The sequence below is a fragment of the Rhineura floridana genome, chromosome 3 (assembly GCF_030035675.1).
Source record: "Rhineura floridana isolate rRhiFlo1 chromosome 3, rRhiFlo1.hap2, whole genome shotgun sequence".
Lineage (NCBI taxonomy): Eukaryota > Metazoa > Chordata > Lepidosauria > Squamata > Rhineuridae > Rhineura > Rhineura floridana.
The window spans coordinates 140024513-140044504 of NC_084482.1; the positions used below are offsets into that span (position 1 = coordinate 140024513).

The 19992-nt window shown below is 41.8% G+C and overlaps 1 protein-coding gene across 3 annotated transcripts in view; it reads right to left on the reverse strand.

The window, feature by feature from the left end:
• Positions 1 to 4571: 4571 nt before the first annotated feature.
• Positions 4572 to 19992, reverse strand: part of EFCC1 (EF-hand and coiled-coil domain containing 1) — a 128372-nt gene continuing 112951 nt past the window's right edge. The window contains exons 6-8 of one of the 3 annotated variants that reach the window (XR_009761475.1): positions 17548 to 17617; positions 15924 to 16052; positions 5591 to 5662 (exon numbers count right to left, since the gene is read on the reverse strand). Coding sequence is in view for 2 of the 3 variants with exons in the window: in XM_061618146.1 (XP_061474130.1) it covers positions 5529 to 5662; positions 17548 to 17617 (204 nt within the window). In the remaining variant the exon portion in view is untranslated. Of the gene's footprint in view, positions 5663 to 15923; positions 16053 to 17547; positions 17618 to 19992 lie in introns of all 3 variants that reach the window. The other 2 variants (XM_061618146.1, XM_061618147.1) reach the window with 2 other exon arrangements.

Below are 19992 nucleotides of genomic sequence, written 5' to 3' on the forward strand. Positions count from 1 at the left end.
GTAGAGTTTCTGGGCAGATTGGGACACACGGGAGGGCTCCAAACACGAGGAGGATCTTGTTCAAGTCCCCCCTGTGGCTCAGTTCCTGTCACACCCACATAATGCCCCATTTGGGGGGTTTCTGCTGGGCTGTCCATCCCTGACGGCAGGTTCCTGGCAGAGTCGCAGCTCAGCTGTGGTGGAGGACTGCTGTCAACAGAGGCCAGTGGAGTCTGGCAGCACCAGGAGTCTGCCATTGTAACCGAGGGTCCGCGGTATCCAAGGCCCTCCAGCCCAATGGAAAGGTGAGTTGGATTGTGCCCCTAGTTACAAAATCTTGGATTTATATACTGTTCTCACAGGGCAAGCCATGCAGGCCCTTGCAAGATAACCTGTGTTTTGCCAAGAGGGGTTAAATAGCAGACAAGGAGTGTGTGAGAGTCTAAAAGGCAAAAGGGCATGGAATGGTGGTGGCAAAGAACGAATTCCTGCTTATGCCAGTGCTTTGGTCCTGACCCAACTCCCCTTTCCTCACAGCTGCTTGTAACCGTTTGAAAAAAAAGTGGAAGATCCTGTTCATTGATCTCTATCACATCTCTATGTGATTGGTTTTGCAAGAACAGACTCTGTCGCTTCATGCATCGAGCTTATTCCAGTATAATTTATTAGCAACATCTTCTCTCAGCACTTGCTGATTACTCTGTTCTTCAAAGTAGTACCCACCTGTGCTCAGTGACAGTTTTTCCTTTCTCTGGTTACACCTTAATTGGTGTTTTGTCTGAGCTATTAGGGCATCTGGGTTACATAGCTCCCTAGCTTCTCATTAGGAGAAATGGCTGCTTAATGTTTTAGATAACCCAGGAAGCAAAAATACATCCGGAATCCACATGTAAATGACCTGAGGATACAGCCATCCTTTGGGAGAATATACATTGTCAGGTATGTCATATATTTCCCTGCTATTATTTTTCCCACTCTGCTTTCTCATTAGAAACAAAGATAGTAAAATCTACCTTCATTTGTTCTAGTGAGGCTTATATAGAACCTTATATGAATGGAGGCTGTACGATGATGGATCACTCTAGGAGCCTATAAGAAGATGTGGCATTCAGATTCAAGGGCTGAATTTTGCATCTTGATGTTCTCTCTGTTCTTCTCAGCTGTTTCTAGTGTGAGGACTGTCTGAGTGACTTGGTCTTTGGAAGATTCTGTCCTAAGGAGGGAAGGGAAACATGTGGTCTACTCTTAATTTGGGTTCACATACTTGCATTTCTCTTAGTGAGAGAGCAGGTTCCCTTGTTTACATAATGACTTCTACTCTGTTTTGTCTTATACATGCACAGCTGTGTAGCCTATCCCTCTGTTTATACATACACCAGTCATAGGAACATTAGTGAAAATATATTCAGACCATGACATTGGTTTTGTTACCTGTATGCCAGCCTCATATTATTGTCACCACCTAGCATAGTTTTACATAATATTATATAGCTCAGGATATATTTTATACAGTAATTGCTCTGTGGCATAAAAACAAAACATCACTAATTGATTAAAAAAATCACATTCAAAGTGAGATTGTGGCTTCAGCTATTTCCCCCTGGGGAGGGTTTGGCTTAATTTTGAATTAGATGTTGTTTTGCACCCTAAATTGTCTATTAGCCAAATCCATTATCTTCTTATTCCATTAAGGACTAGGAAAGTGCATTTTTAAAATTACACATATCTAATAGTCTCAGACACCCTGCCTTTTATTTCTTCCTTGCTCAAGAACAATGGGGTAGGAATAGGGATGGGTGAACCTGCCAGTTTTGGTTTCTCTAAGCTTCTCATTTTTTCAATCATAGTTCAGGTCTCCACATTTCTGTATCATTTTGGGATATTTTTAAAATCAAGAAGTCCTCATGAAAATTCATCAGCATTTTAGTGTACATTTATCCTAATAAGCACAGTTTGCATGCAGTTTTGCCTAACTATACACAGAGCTTGGAAGTAACTCGATACAAATAATGAGTTACTTGTATTTTATTACTTTTTTGAGTAATGAGTGGGTAACTTCATTACATTTTGCTGGTAATAGAACGAGTAGTAACTTCATTACTTTTGAGCTGTAACTGTAATGTTTCCAGAGTTACTTTTGGGCATTACTTGGGAGGGGGGGAGCAGGGGAATCTTCTGCTCCTCTGATTTGTGGATAAAAATCATGTGCTTCAAATTGGGCTTCTGTGCAGTGTCGCTCTTCCCTTGTACACTGTGGATGCTTAGGAGGCGATGAGGGAGGGGGTGGAAAGCAAGGGGGGGGATGGAGAAAACAATTGGTTAAAAATGGACAGGAGTGGAGGGAGAAAAGAACCAGAGGGCAAGGAGGCAGCAGAAAAATGGACACGAAGAACTGGCTGCAGAGGTAAGAGATGACGACGTGTGTGTGTGTGGTATGCAAAGTTCAAGGTGGCTTCTGCCTCTCTTCCCACCCCTCCTCTCTTACCAGTGGAGAGAAGCAAGCCAAAAGCCACAGATTCAGGATTCAGGGTGAGCGAGGGGCAGGCAGAAGTTGCAGCAGCAAGCAGCCAGGGTTCTAAAGAGCTTCTCCTTCCAGTTTTCCTTCCTTCCTTCCTTCCTTCCAAGCAGGATGCATCTTCGTCTTGTGAGGAAGATATTCCCTGGAAGCTCTTTTGTGCAAATCTTCCTTCCCATGGCAAATGCAAACAGTTCCAAACAGGCACTTTTTAAAAATGATTGTATCGCTGACTTATAGTACAACATACACAAGTCTACTCAGAAGTAAGTCTCTTTATGTTTAATGGAGCTTACTCCCAGGTAAATTAAATGTGTTCGTGGAGTGTGTATGCAGAAACATTCAGCTCACTTTTCTGCTCACTTTTCTGGCTCCACCCACCACTGGCATGCCCCTCCTCCCCAAACGTTGTTCATGTGGAAATGCAGCCCTTGTGCTGACAAGTGTTTTCCAGCCCTGATCTAAATCTGCATCCTGTTTCCAACGGCTGCCAGTTGGATGCTTCAAGGCAGCTCACAGCAGGGCTTAAAGGCAACCATTGTCCCATGTTGTTGGACTCCTTCCCCCCCAGCAAAGATTCAGTGGCAAACTTCTCAGAACATGGAGATTCAGTTAGCTGTCACAGCTAATAATCGACTGACAGACCTCCTTGAATCCGTCTAATCCCCATATAAAATAATCCAAGCCAGAAGCCAGCTCCACACTCCGTAAGTTAATTATGTGCTGTGTGCAGAAGTATTTTGTTTTGAATCTACTGCCCATCAATTGCATTGGGTAACTCCAAGTTGTCCAGTTAAGAGTGAAGGAGAATTTATCCATTTATTCCATAATAATAATTTTATAAACCTCTTGTGTTGTCCTTTAGTAATGTTTCCAAATACAAAGCAAAAACAAACACCCAGGCACTGCTAAGTGCCATATGTGCCTTGGTCCTTAGGAAGCATCACTCTGTCGGGATCTGTAAAACCTTGTCATGCATCTCAATGGAGAGTGCAATCAGAAACATTACCCAATAATTGAAAGCAAACATACTTCCCCATAAGTGTGGTTAGGATCACAGCAATGGGGTTGTGAAGGAGTGTGTTTTGTTTGGGGAATGAAGCAGGCTTCCAAAAGCCACTGCTTTAAAACTGAATTCTGTTTACATGCATGTTCATCCTTCAAAACTGCACCATCAGGTGATGCTCATGCACATGAAAGAGCCACCACTGATCAAACACAGAGGTTTCTGGGTCACTTCACTCTGCCTCAGACACAAATGTTTTCAATGGAGATGTCTCAAGCATTTCGCTGAGAAGCATCAAGTGATGTGTTCCAGAGTGTTATGTGATATGCACACGTAACAGAATCAGTGTGATATCTAGCAGCAGATACTGTGGAAAACAATGGCCCAGCTAGGTGCACTGAATGCAGACCAAGGTCCCTGACTAACAATTTAGTTACTAAAAAAAGTGTAACTGGGTATGGATCAAACCAGCATACACTAGAGACTGGTGGCTCCGATATCAGTGGGGCAGTGAATCCACTCTGGGTTTTAGTCTGAATTTCAGCTCCTTGAGTTTGGACTTAGACCCAGAGCAGATTCACTGCTCCACTGACATCAGAGCCACCAGTCTCCACTGCCACTACAGTTAATAGTTTAGAATAAACAAGACATCTCTTTTTAGGATGGCTGAGGAAGCAAGGGCCCTCCAGATGTTGCTGGATTACAACCTGACCATAGGCCATGCTTTCTGGGGCTGATGGGAAGTAGAGTCCAACAACATCTGGATAGCCACAGATGCCCCAATCCTCATGTGTTGGGGCAACTGTTTAGAAGGTTCTGGATGAGAGGCTCCAAAGGTCTTATATTCTCTCTCTCTCTGACACACACATCTGGCATTCTGATAGGCAGGGTGCAATTAAACCATTCCACTCCTATGTTCTCAGAGCTCCTCATGAGGGAGTGTAGGCACTTCTCCCTGTGGCTCTCTCCCTCTCCCAATATCCCAGGCATCCTGCTGCCCCAGATACTCTCAGGGCCTGACAGTCCAGTCAACAGATTCACTGCCATTACTTCAAAAGGATAAAGGTAGCATTTAATATAGCAATCTAAAAATTTGTAATAATAGGACAGTAGTTAAAAGCTACTTTCAGAGCATAACTACATTTGTAGAGTGCCTATAATTTTAAATAAAATATCCAGTTGGACAGAAATGCAAACACAACTATAGAATTAAATTAGCTCTGTGTTTACAAGGTCACAAACTGACACCACACAAACACATGTCCTCTACAGAACACACAGTCCCTCATGACTACAGGTAGTGATAACAACCTATAGCTATCTTACAGGTTGCTATGAGGTTTACGCAGCCTTGGCCTATTTTTATTATACTGATTTCCCCTTTGTACATTAAGAAGGTGTGCCCACACACCTTAGATGCTCAAGGGAAGATAAACTACCGTATTGTAACAGATAATAAGAAAGCCACTGTTAACCTCTCCTATTATAATCAGGAACTTAAAGGTCTACAGGGTTAGTCACAAAATACCTTGTATACAATGGATCGGACTATTTCTGATAGCAATAACATGGAGGCTTTAGGTGCCACTTATTAAATAATCCTCAGGAGAAATGAGCAGTCTCCTAGATAAGGCTTGCTTAGAAATTAGATGAGAAATTACAGAACTTCCCAGAAGTATCATATGCAATTTCAGGAGAGCACAGCAAAGTGGCAGAATACAGGTTGTATACATACAAGATCTCAAACATGAATTCCAGGAATTTTCAATGCAGTAGAGCTCATGGGACAGGGCTGGAAAAGACACGTGCATCAGAACCTAGAGCTGTGTTCAAGATTTGCTGCCAGTCACTACTGACAATACATTGGCTCTGTAATGGCTCCTCATATTTCAACAATGGTCTCTTTATTATTCTGGCTTTTGAGTTTTACATGTCTTCTGGATGGCAAGGCACTCTGTATTTTTGTATTGTGGCTTTCAAGCCCTCTGGGGGGTAATAATCACAATTCACTGTAGATAGCACTATTGCTCAACAGGAGATAGCCAAAGGGTTAGCCAAGGACTGGTGACCTGGAGTCTTCTCAAGAGGCTTATTTCGAATGAGTTCACAGGCAGTCAGTTCATGATAGAGGGTGTCTAAGATGTCAACAACATGTGGTTTTCCTTCAAAAGAAAAAAATGCAAATGGTGAATTAGCAGATTAACAAAATCAAGACGACACCATTTCAATTTCAATAACATGTCCTTCTTTATGAAATGTAAGTTTAATTGCCAAAAATTAGTGTATACTTTCTAAATGACTAGGCTATGAACACATTCTTGTTCATATCAAAGTGAAGCAGAGTGTTACAATCTTCAGTTAATGTGGCTGTTCCTTGTGCCTCACACACTGTGGCCAGTACATCCTATCTTTGAATGGACGAGTTCTGAAATGTATCAGTCTGTGTATGCTGGCTAAAATCCTAAGACTGTAGTCAGATAGATAAAACCTTTGGCTGTAGAAATAATCTTACACCTAAATCAAGGCTGAGTGCCCACCACAATGAAAGAAAATTGATAGCCTAATCAACCTCAGTCATTTGTCCAACCCATTGTTTGATTATGGGTGCTTCCAAGCTTCCAAATGGGTCGTTCACGTTTTGCAAGCTAGTCATTGGCAACATGGTTGTTTATAAAACTTATCTTATTTTCCATGGGAAAGGTAAGTCCAGAAAAAACAGAAAAAAATATGAGCTGCAATTTTGACGTTGGTGATGTCTTGTGGATGCTCCATATGAAGATTTTGGGAAGCAATTTGTGCAGTAGTTAAGTATGAAGAAAGTTGATGCTGCAAATGAGGCAGATTAAAATAGTGTGGGCTCAGTTTCTTCACATCTGGAGCACAAGTATGGATGGGGGAGAAATTCAATTCAGTACGTAGTTAAAGCCAAATCTGTAAAATTCATACTTTCCAAAACAATTTGAGAATTGAAACATAGTCATTCTTCAAAATTTGTACTTATCTGAATTTTGCAATGCAGTTCTGCAATGAAATAATGTTTACAAAAATGCATATATTGGGGGAAAGTGTGCATAACATGAATATATTAGTGAAAATAACATGCAAAATTGCATTATATTAGGAAACATTGCTTGCAATTGTGTACATTGTATGTACATTGTATGTGTACATTGGTCAAAGCTGCATACTAAATGTGTTTATCGGGAGAAATCTGCATTAAAATGCTAACGAATTTTTGTGAGGATTTTTTAAATTAAAAAAATAGTGAATTGCTGCAGAAATGCAGAGAATTGAATTTAAGATTGGAAAAATGAGACAAGAAAACTGAAACTGACAGATCCTTCCATCCCTAGGCACAGATAATTCTATCTTAAAAAAACAAACAAATGGGGGAGGGAGTAAAGGAAGACGTGCATCACCCAAATAAGGATGGACCTGTGTTGTGAGGTCAATATGGGACTGTTGACAAAAACAGCAGCCTCGGGTAAAGTATCGCCTCCTTCCACTCCATAATGTATAAGCACAATGACACACGTTGTGACATCATCGTATTGTGCATTTTCTCACTTCCACCAGCCAATGAAGTGGGGCGGGAATGGTGAAATTCCATGTGCAAATGTGCCAAACATTAGCAGGGAGGGAGGGAGAGAGAGGGAAGACTGTGCCACTGGGCTGCCATTTTTGGATACACAAGTACAAGATAAAATACAAAACTAGAAAATGTACAATATAAATATACATAAATTCCATTTTAAACATGTGTTCATATTGGAGTCAGGATAAGAATCTAACTGGATTGGGAATGGATTGGGAATGGGAGGCACTGTTTTACAGTGGTTCCGTTCCTATCTGTCCAACAGATATCAACGAGTAGCGTTGGGGGATGAGGTTTCAGACCCTTGGCCCCTTAATTGTAGTGTGCCACAGGGCTCTATCCTCGCCCCCATGCTATTCAACATTTATATGAAACCGCTGGGAGCTATCATCAGGAGTTTTGGGCTGCAGTGTCACCAGTATACGGATGACACGCAGCTCTATCTCTCGTTTAAATCCTCACCAGAGTTGGCTGTGGAAACCTTGTCCAATTGCCTGGAGTCCGTAAGTGGATGGATGGGAGAGAACAGGCTGAAGCTGAACCCCGACAAGACCGAGGTGTTACTGGTGGGGGATAAGGGAAGGTTGGGAAACTTTGACCTGGTGTTTAATGGGGTGAGATTGCCCCTAAAGGACCAGGTCCGCAGCCTGGGGGTCATTTTGGACTCTCAATTGTGCATGGAGCCCCAGGTATCTGCAGTAAGTCGGGCAGCCTGGTACCAACTTCATCTGGTACAGAGGCTGCGACCCTACCTTCCTATACATCTGCTTCCACGAGTGATACATGCCCTGGTCTCCTCTCGATTAGACTACTGTAATGCGCTCTACGTGGGGTTACCCTTGAAGACGGTCCGGAAATTGCAGCTGGTACAGAATGCGGCGGCACGCTTAATAAAGCAAAGCCGTCGCCGGGATCATGTCACCCCAGTGTTGATGGAGCTACACTGGTTGACAGTTGTATACCGGGCCCAATTCAAGGTGTTGGTATTAACCTTTAAAACCCTAAACGGTTTTGGCCCAGTTTATCTGAAGGAACGCCTCCAGTATCACCAAATATGCCGCCAAACAAGATCAGCCTCACAAGACCTTCTCTCGGTCCCACCAGTGAAAACAGCTAGGCTGGTGCGGACCAGAGAGAGGGCCTTCTCGGTCGTGGCCCCCACCCTCTGGAACTTGCTTCCTTTTGACCTTCGACATGCCTCCTCCCTGATGGCTTTTCGTCGAGCCTTAAAGACCTTGTTATTCAGGCAGGCCTACGGGATTTCTGGGGTGGGTTAGGCTATTATGTTGTATTACTAACGGGTGGTTTAGATATATTGTTGTTTAATATGGTGACTGTTGTATGAATATGTTTTAAATTGTATTTTATATTGTGTAAGTTGCCCAGAGTGTCTGTTAAGTCAGACAGATGGGCGACTAACAAATAAAATTTTATTTTATTATTATTATTATTAAGAATCTAACTAGCCCCTTCTTTTATATGATTCCTTGACATTTATGCTTGTAAGCCAAACATCCTAAGCAAAGTAAAAGCGCGTAACACTGGAATGCTGGAAATTAGAGAACAGCCAGGCTATCCCCCCCCCCCATTTTTGAATGCAGTGTTTTTCACACAGCTGGAGTCAGCAGCTAATCTTATCTCATTAAGTAATGGAAGTCTATAAATAATGGTTCAGCTTTTTTTAACATTTATTTATTTATTGCATTTATATCTCACCTTTCCTCCAAGGAGTTCAATTGTTCTCCCTGTCTCCACACAACAATTCTGTGAGGTAGGCTAGCCTGAGAGACAGTAACTGGGCCAAGGTCACCCAGTGAGCTTCATGGCTGAGTGGGGACTTTAACTCTGGTAAGGACATTTCCTTTCAGACTCAGGCAGGCATAACTATTTCCATTCCCTCGAAGCCACTCTTTTTTCATGTAGCTTTACAGCACAATTTTATGTTGGTTTATTCAGCATTATTTTAATTTTCTTCATTAGCTTTGTTCCTATGAGACCGCCCAGTTCAATGAGGCTTACTTCCCATTAGGTGCTCTACGACTACAGCCTAGTGTTACCTTTATTGCGGTGACATCAAATTATTTATTCCCCGCAAAGAAGTTTTACATCTTTAAAAAACAAGAGCACCAAGATGATCTTACCAGTGTCATACTGGTACATGCAAACATGGGAAGCTGCCTTATACCAAGTAAGATCATTGGTCCATCTAGTGGATTGTGAACACTGACTGGAAGCAGCTCTGCAGGGCTTCAAACAGGAGTCTTTCCCAGACTCATCTGGAGATGCTAGAGACTGAACCAAGGACCTTCTGCTCTCATGGTTCTCCCCCAACGTAAATTATACCTAGGTAACTTAGATTTATTTCTTGTTTCACCCATTGAGGTGGAATTAAGTCACTTTTTTTTTCAATCTGAGAAGGGTAACACACACATGGGAAGCAGAGATAAAACCATTTTTCTGGTTATAGCAAGTCTTCTGAAATCATCTACACTGAAAATAGCCATGAGGTTTCTTTGAAGTAGTGGCACATCCAAAATAGTTTGAAAGAAACAGAGGAGCAATGTAGAAGATGAGCGTGGAGCTGTTGGGTAAACAAGTGAACATGATGCTAAATGCATCATTTTCAAGGTTGTATCTCTTATTTCAACTCTATGGTGGCCCCAATTGTCATTGGGGCCATGGCACATGGGGATTAAACAGTTTCCTCCCCCACTGCAGTCCCAATGAAAAAACCCCTCCCCAATTCCTAGACATCACAGGAAGGAAGCCTCCATTGGCACTTCTTGTTCTGGCAGCACTGCTACAAAATAATTACATGCATGCACAGCAGCCTTGAATACTGAGCTGAGTTTCTTGGGCAAAAAGAATGCCACCTTCTGTAGGTGCTCCTTCTAATAGTATTCATTGTTTATCATAAATATAGTACAGTAATACCTCAGTTAACGAATCCCAACAATGAAGGTCCTTTTAATGAAGGCTTTTAAAAAGGTGAACCTGACCAGCTTTGCTTCTGCCTTTGCTTTAAGGTGAAATTGATCAGACTGTGTCTGCTTGGCTATCAGTGAACTGATAAGCCTGTGCCTTTCCTTTGCTAGGATGAAACTGTACAAGCCTGTGTGTTTGCTTTGCATTAAAGGGATCTCTTGCTTTCTCCCAGGGCTGGGGAGGGAAGGATCCAATATGATTCAGGGGAAGAGAAGGAGGGGCACCCTTTAAAGCCGCTGTTGAAGCTGCCCCCACCATCTATGAACAGATGTAGGCACCTATCCCTATTCCATGTTATTCTAACCCTCTGGTACCAAAGTTTCTGTTAAAGAAGTAAAGTCCAAGAATGCATCCACTTTGTTAACTGAGGTATTACTGTACTGTAGAATTCCTGAGCCCATTCACAGGTAGTTCAAGGGAATTAATGGATAGTGTTTATTTTAGGGCTGTACTGAAAATGTCTTTTTAGACCATTTGCTGGGAGAGGGCAAAATAAAACCTTCCCAAACAGATAATGTGGAGAAAATCTTCCAACATTTTCAAGAGAATATTGTCACATTACTTGTTAACCTTATGAGGTAGCCAAGGATTTACCTTTTTTCTTTTCTTTTTTAGCTTAAAAAAAAGTAGCCCTGGACTGCTCATAGTGGTGCAAGGCTCTCTCGGCAGCTTCCCACCATGTGTACTTCCAAGAATGCTGTGGGAGCCCCACCATGCCATGTCACACTGGCCCTGTTCACACGTAATAGTCAACGAGTGTACAGTCTGTGTACCTGGGTAGACAAGTAGCTGGGCTGTACACTCGTAGTTATTCACATGTAACATTCAATGAGTGTACAGTCTCTTATATACACATTTGCTGCCAGGGAAAGAAAATGGCTTCAATGACACTTATTAAATGCGCCATTGAAGCAATTCCCTTTTACTGGCAACAAGGCAAGGCATGCTGGGTCTGTTATACTTCCTGAAACTGTTTCTTGTCAAGGGGTGCATTCAATAGAAAGAGTGTTGGCAGAAACAGGAATGTAGTTTTACTCTTTTCATTTTTCCTGCAGATTCTTAAGTTTTTAAAATCAAAACACCAACTTTTAAAAAGAAAATACTAACCTGTAACTATCATAATTATAGTTATTAAAATATTGCATTTTTCATTGCCTGTTATTAGAGTATGTATGGGTTTTGATGTAGGCTTTCATGGAACAATCCTATACATGTCTATACAGTCCTATAGAGATCAATAGGACTTACTCATAGATAAATGTGTGAAAGTGCAGACCTAAATATATTGAATATTTATATATGAAAATATTTTGAGGGGGCTGCGACAAAAACAAGCTGCTTAAAAGATTATGAACTGAAACTATTCTTCCAACATGGTACACCTGATTCTTTCTTGTGGATATCATGCGTTTTAATACACAAAACTACACTCAAAATATAAATGTGGGGAAAATTATTTATCAGTTGGGCTTTCCAGCCTACTGCTCCCACTGTAACATACTCTGTCCCCTGTGACCTCCTCCCTCCAGGAAGGCAGCTTGGCTGCCAGGAAGGAAGGGGGAAAGCGGCCTTTCCTTGCAGCCTTGCTTCTTTTTGCTTCACAAAAGCCCTCTCGTTCTGAGTAAGGACGTCATCAGCAGTGGTAGTGTGAGGAGACGGCAGTCAGTGGTAGTAATTCCCTTTTCTTTCTGGTAGCTGCACCTCAGCCTCCTTTGGTGTCTGCCATGTATTTTAGAGGCAGATGCCTGCCTTTGGTGCGCCTGGAAGATGCTCTAGCACTTCAGCAAAACTCCTCCCTTCTCATTTGGAGCAAGGAGGAGGTGTCATCTGCAGCGGCAGTGGGGAGCAGACAGCGTCCAGGGAGTGAAGACTTTTAAAAAATAATAATTAAATTCTTTACTGTTCGCAGCCCCTTCCAGATTACTTCACACACACCCAGGTTGGGAACCACTGATCTATGTCATAATATTTAGCTTTTGGATAGCACTTTAAATAAAGGGTGGGCAGAACATAGATCAAAATGTATCGGTGTATCTCAGGATGACTCACAGAAGATCAGTGAGGATTTCAGACTCCTGTTTCACAATGAAAACAAGAAAATGACCATCCCACCATTATACTGCTGAAATGAAGAAAGTGGGGGGTAATCTGAGTGGATTTTTGTGTGGAAATACTGTGAGCTCAGTTCAATTTTGGAACTCCGAACAAATTCCTGGGCTAAGAATTATTTAATTCTAAGTGCATATATTTTGTGGCTTGCTCTGGTTGGTGGATCTTGGGGTTTTGTAATAATAATAATTAAAAAATCAATACAAAAAACCTGAAGTCTAACCATCCTGATCTAGAGTATTAGATCCTGATCTAGTCTAACCATCCGAACCATAGAGTATTTACCACCCTGGGCTCCTGCTGGAAGGACAGGATATAAATCAAATAAATAAATAAATAAATAAATAATCAAAACATTAGAAGCCTACAAGGCAGGTTTGTGTTACCATAAAACCATGTGATGCAGCTACACCTGACAGCAGTTTCTAATGGAGGCAGCCATTAACATGTGTTTGACCATCAGGTGTGTCTACGTTTGATGCACGACACTTGACACAGAAGTTAAGAGCTGCAGAGAGATGAGCAAATCCACAATTTTTTTCTTCTCAATTTCTGGATACTCAGTAGAAAGGTGACATTGCTTTTTTGAGAATGCCACCTTTGGCAATGTTTTGAAGAGTCTTACCTCTGCTATTGTAGTTTCATTCTTGCAAGCACTCCTTTGAACCATGCTACAACAACCCTGCAAGGTAGGTCTGTGCCCATACAAATGATTTAGTGCAGGGATGGCCAGAAGATAGACTGTAATCTATTGGTAGATCCCTGGGAGATTTGTAGTTAATTGGCAAGCACTTCTGGCTTCCAGTTGTTTAACAATAGCAACAAAAGGACACACATCCGTTTTGAAATTTGAGAACTGAAATTAAGAATACTTATGGAAAGCAGGAATAGATCTATGTGTGGAAAGACTGTGAGCTCATCTCAGTTCTGATAACCCTGTGCTCAGCAGCTTCTCAGACACCATGTTCTTTCATACTAGACGTATGTCTTTTGCAGCTGGCTGCAGTTGGTGGTTCTTGAGGTTCTAGTAAAACGCAGGGTGGATCCCTGACTCTGCAATAGCAGTGCTCTCTCAGTAATGGCAACATTGCCACTCACTGAATGAGACAAGGTGCCTGCAAGTTCAGGGCTGGTGGCACCACCATCCTGCAGCACGTGGGCACACACCTGCAAGCTTGTCCTGCATTCCACCAAAGTACCCCCAACCTTGCCATCTCTGTGCCACTGCCATTCTCTCTCCCCCCCCCGTATCACTGCTGACCCATGTCATCAAATTATTGGAAGAGTCTTGGCTAAATTTCTCTTCTTGACCTTTAAGAGGAAATAGAAAGCACACAACAGAATTTATCTTACCATTGATTTCAATAGGTTTTAAAAGACCAAGGAAGAGAAGTATAGTGGGTAATTTATATTGGATTTATAGAGGTACTGTAGTGTACAAGTTCTGCAAAAGCCAGTGTGGTGTAGTGATAAGAGTACTGGGCTAGGGCCTGGGAGACCTGGATTCAAACCCTCATTCAGCCATGAAACTCACTGGGTGACTTCTGGGCTAATCACCTTCTTAGCCTAAACTACCTCATAGGGCTGTTCTGAGGATATATTTGAGAGGTGCAGGACTACGTATTCCACACTGAGCTCTTTGCAAGAAAGTTGAGACGTAAAGGAAATAAGGCATTAAATAAGGTTAAGGCTACAATCCTTTGCACAATTACTTGAGAGTAAGCTCCATTGAACTGTGAAAGTTACTTTTGATAAACCTGCTTGGGATTATGTTGTTAAGATACAAGGGATAGCTATTACCCAAAATTTCTATTATTTATTGATAACTATCATTTCTGAGCAATGTGTTACCTAGCCATTAAGTTATTTTATTATTGCAGTTGTGATAGCAGCTATTATTCATTACCTGCACAGGGGGGTTGGAGCAAGTTTTGGAATCTATTTGTGGCACTATCCTGAATAGTAGGTGTACTACTCGTAACAAGCAACAATAAGAGTCACGTGATGACACATAGAACATTTAACAGACATTATCAATTATAATATTTATTGATAAATCACCTAGTATTTAAAGGAAAGGACTGAATTTAGAAGTTAAAGGCTGTAATTCTATATTCACATTCACATCAGGAGTAAACCCCATTAAACTCAGTGGAACTTACTTCTGAGTAAACATGGCTGAGACTGCACTGGACTGTGAGCAGACACAGAGGCAAACTCCCCTCCCTTTCTCTGCCCCCCCAACTGTTTATTTTAAGAGGCTGGAATCCTAATGCTTCTTACCTGAGAGTAAGTCCCACCAAACTGAATGGAATTTACTTTAGAGTAGGTATGGGGTTAGGATTGTACTTTAACAATGCAAACAGTCCTTGCCTAGTTCTAGCTTCTCTGGCAGAACACTTGCTTTTTTTTAGGCAATTCTAACTCCACTTACCTGTGAGTAAACCCCATTGAACTCAGTGTGATTTACTTCTGAGTAGACATTTTCCCTCCTTCCTTCCCTCAAGAACATTGCTAGCACAAACAAGCTCCACTCCACTTACCTGGGAGTAAGCCCCACTGAACTCAGTGGGATTTACTTCTGAGTAGACATTTTTAAAATTCAAATGTGAATCCTGCAAAGCTCTCTCCTCTCCATTTTTCCCCTCTGTCCTTTCCTCAAACTCACTCATTGCCAGCACACAGAAGCATTGCACTCAATGGGACTTACTTCTGAGTAGACCTTTTAAAAATTGCAGTGAGTCCTTCAAAGCCCCCCCCCCCCGTTTTCTGCCTCTTTCCTTCCCTCAAGCTCATTCATTGCTTCAGGCTGGTCTCCCTTCCCTTGCCTCTATTTTAGTTTTACTCTTTTTTCCCCGCTCCATGGCTCCAGCAACTGACGTTTCCTTCAGCCCACTTCTGATTGGCTGCTGCTGCTGCTGCTAAAAGGAAGGCTCAAGCTGTCCCCGGGGAGAAACTGATTGCTCACGATCAGCTCCTCGGATACAGCATGCAGGGAGAATCACGACGTGAGTAGAAGAGGGCTTTTTTCAGGAGGCCTGTACACGTACATGTGATTTTTGAAATCACCAAGTGTACACTCTTTCTCATGAGCAGCTGTACCCAGGTACAGGGGGCTTGTACCTGGGTACAGAGTAACGTGTGAATACCCCTACTGTGTTGCTCCTAAGGCACTCTGGGAAATGTGGTCAGTAGGAAGCGGTGCAAGGCTCCTCTACAGCTTCCTGCAGGCTGAATGTCCTGGCAAGATGCAGTTAGGTAAGGCAACCCTCTTGAAAATGTCAAGACAAATTTCTTTTCCATGGCTGATCCCCATCCCCACCCTAAGAAAGCAGCAGAAAATGAGGCCCCACTTTCATAGGGAGAGTTCACTTTCAGAAAATTGGAGGGAGGGGATTTTGGCCCATCCTTAGTTTATTTGCCATATGTTGAAGAACTCAGACTGAAAGGTTGCAAGCAGTGTTTTTTTGTTTTGGTAAAAAATTAGGTACCTTACTCATATCTTGATAAAAGTGCTGTGGGTGCCAGGACAAAAGGTCTGCCTTAGGCAGCAAAAAAAAAAATGAAAGAAAGAAGTGACGGTAGTGGTAAGTACCATCACACACAAAAAACACAAAACCACACTGGTTGCATGTATCCAGATGCACAACAATCCATGCAAGTACTTCTAAGAGGGGCAAAGATACAATGAAAACCAAAAACATTTGGTATGTCTTCATGGAAACATTACTTACATTTAGATTATTCAGTCTAAATGTTCAGTCAGAATCTCATATATTTTCATCTCTTCTCCAACCCATCTTGCCCTGTGAAAAGCTCTGCCTTTCTATGCAAGCTGACCAGTTATTAACATGCCTGTTCCCCTGAAGGAGGCAAATACAAAAGCTTTGCAATTAGGAACAAAGTAATCAATTCAGGTCATGAAGGTTCTTATGACAATAGCTCCTGCACAGCGGGGCTACAGCTTGAGGAGAAGACTCAGCAAATGTAGGCTTTGTGCGAACATGAAAGGTTGCTGCAGAGAAGGTCTGACCCACTTCCCTTACAAAAAGATGCTGCTTTCCTCTGTAGGGAGAAAAGAAGCCTTACACAATGGAGAAAGTGGTAGAACAATTAGACTGCAGCAGTGGTTCCCAAACGCCCCCCCCAACCCACTCCACTTGAAAACTGCGGAGGGTCTTGGCAGCTTGCTTCATGATTCTTCTGTATCCATTGTAATGTGCTATGCTACATGCTGCTGAAAGATTCTTAATTGTGTTTTTATTCTTTCATTTCTTATATGGGAAGTATTGTATAGAATTCAAATTGCAATACAATAAAATACAATGTAAGAAAGAAAGAAAAGCCATAACAATACAATTAAAAGTTAAGATGAATAATTAACACAGACATGCCATGGATCAGCTGAATGAAGCCTGTGGATCACTGGGGACCCACAGACCACAATTTGGAAGCCCCTGGACTAGAGAGTGTGTTTCACTGTACAATTCCACTGAAAAAGAATAGGTTGAATGTGTGTTTGGATGAAGCTTACAGTAAGTGAGTGAGAAGGATATGTCTCCAGTAATGCACAAAGTTCATGTTAAGGGCAGAATCTAGTTATGAGGCATATTTCTATTTCCACGTAATTTCAAAGATGGAAAGACCTTATATTTTATAGAGGTCTTCCCATAACATTTTACCCTCTCTCAAACCATGGTAATGTTTATTTTACTTTTGAAACTGACATTTATTTTTCATCAAAGTGGCAAATTATAAAAACATATCTCCCAGATCCTGTGTTTATGTCAGGCCAACATTAGATATTTTGACACTATACGTAAAATGTAAGTGGTGCCTTCCCTTCCTCCTTTGCCCTCCTACATCAATCCCACTAACTGCCCATCCCTTTCCTTGCCCACTTATGAGAGGACAGTTTGTGGGCTGCTGTCCTTTGACCAACACCTGGGCTCATGGAAATCCTTGCTTATCCTCATCTGCCCAGATGACTTTGCTGACTTGGACCTATCCATGATCTATCCTAAGAGCACCAAGTTTTCTTTTTTCTTTTGGTCCCAGGGGAACTATTGCCCTCCAGATGTTGTTGGACTCCAGCTCCCACAGTTCCTGACCACTAGTCACGCTGGCAGGGTATGATGGAGGTTGGAGTCCAACATCTGGAGTGACGCTGCTTTCCCATACCTGCTTTATCCCTTGCCGTTTCTGAGCATCAGAAGCATGTTCCAGGATGGTGCTGGAATGGAAAGTCTCTTCCATCCACTGCAATAGCAAAATCATGTTCCTCTTCAAATTGCTGCTCTAGGCAGCCTCTTTATGGACAGTGACACCTAATGGCTAGGCATGGCTTTACTTTCTTACCATATTCTGGGTCACAGCAGGATTCCAAAGTGCTTAGTAAGATTCTCCCCAAGGCGCGTTTAGATATGTTCTTTAAAACACAAAATAATATTTAGCGTCAACAAAGGCTTATATGCATCTAGATAGAAAGCGCATTAAGAATTGCTTGCTAAACAAAAAAGAAAACTCACAGTGCTACTTCTAACAGGAGGGCACCTCATTCTGTTATCTTGGATCAATTTTTAAAATATTTGTTTAAAACATGTATACCTTGTCTTTCCTTATAAAAAGCAAAATATGGCTAACAATAAACTGGCATAAATGGGATTTAATTTTGGCATCCTTTTACTTGTTGGCATGATTTGACCAAGAGAAAAATATGAGAGAGTGCAATTTCAGAAGTAGTACCTATGCACTGATGTAAAGGCAAACTGGATGCATATGCATAAACAGTGAAGAATGCAAGCAGGAAGAGGGTAGGCATAAAGAAGGGATTCAGAGAAATAGTTGGAGAAAGACCTAAAGGTCACATAAGCAGGTAGCTAGCATTTCATGAAGTTTTATACAACAGAAAATAAGACATGAGTCCAGTTCACACATGACCCCAGCACGTAGATTTTGCACACATTAGAGCATGGTCTACGACACTGCATATAATACTTGCAGTGGAAATGTAAACAGGCTCCGTATGTGATCCCATTGCCTTTTCTTTTCCATGGTGGATGGATATATGAACAGGACTTAAACAGATGTGATCAAACTGTATTATTTTGGCAGAGACCCAGAAGAGAAAAAATGCATGCGACATGGGGTTGTAGCTAACTAAGTTTGACTCAGAGTAGACCCATTGAAATTAATGGACCTAAGGTAGTCATGCTCATTCATTTCAGTGGGCCTACTTTGAATATGACTAGCATTGGGGACAACCCATAAGCACAATAGCTGCTAAGAGGCACAGAAGCAAGGATGAGACATCATGGGGAAAAGAAATTTTGCTAGATGAAGAAGTCTCTTCAAAGGCAGCTTTGATTTCTGGGCCTAGAAAACTCCTAGCTCCTCATGTGTTCAGATATTTCTACCCATTAATGAAGGCAAGAAATGTGGCTGGTCTCTGTCAGGGTTATGACAGTACCACTCAGTTTTATGTTAGAGAACAGAAGCCTACCAAGATGCTTGCAAGTGTATTGCCATACAGATCCTTAGATCCCTAACAATATGAGGCATTCTTAATAATTTTCCCAGGGTGCTCTAAGTCATCATATTCATTGATGGATTTTAGCACCATCTTGAGCTACAATATATGGTAGCACACAAAGCTCACAGCACTGTTCTCAAAATGGTGTGGCACACTGCTTGATGGATTGTCTGCTAAGCTGGGATGATTTTCAACAAGACTGCTGGTCAGTGAGGGACATGTCAGAACTCTGACACAGAATGCAGCAGTGGTTTCTGCCAATCATAATCAGTCCTGGCACTTTAATAGCATATCCTTCATGGGATTGTTATTGATCCAAAACGCATACTGAGGACATGAAAGCTCTGCCAAGAAGGGTAGTGAGTTAACATAATGGAAAAATGCTACACTTATTCCGGAGAGCCTTTCAGCAGAATCCAGGCATATTTTAAGCAGGATAAAGCAACCATCAGATCTAGTCATTCACAAGAAGCAAGAGCTTTGCATGTATATAAGAAACACAAGAGGAATGAACTCTAGTTCCAGATCCAGTGCCGATCAATTTGCTGTTTGTACGTATTCAAATGGTTTTGAAATATCTGATATCTTGGTTCTCAGTCATCGTCACTCCAGCCCCTACCAACAAGGAACGAAAGTAACTTTTTAAAATGATCTACCCATAATATCTTGGTTTATATAAAATATTTGTGCAACTTGTTATATGTTTGATATGCTAATAGGGGAAACTAAAATAATCTGATTACTTATTGTATTGATTGGTTTGTTAGTAATAAAGAGCTGGTCCCTATAGCATGGGTCAGCTTGGAAATATTTTCTAACCAACAATCTGTTTATTATAGAATGATCACAGATACCACTTCTAAATAGGCTAGAAAGGAAAGAGGATGTATTTTTGGATTTTAATAGACTCCTCATGCTTTCCTTACATTATTTGGCCATGGCCCCAATCCAGCTGCACTTAAAACATGTTAAAATCAATGGAATGAGTTAGCTGTGGCTGCTCTTAAACCCCAAAGGGTCTTAAGCATGCCAGAGCCCCATGGTTAGAACCAGGGAGCCCAGCTTTGTGCATAGCTGCCCCCTGTAGTGAGCCACCACCAGAATTATGATTTTGGCTATAAGGAAAGGGCCGAGGCCCAGCAGACCAGAAGGAGTGCCTCCAACCATTCATCCCTTTCCTGACTCTCTAATCTGGGAGTGTACCTTCTTTTAGGGAAATTCCATCTGACTGCACATGGGGTATGACCAGGGGTGTAGTCGTCTGAGGTCTT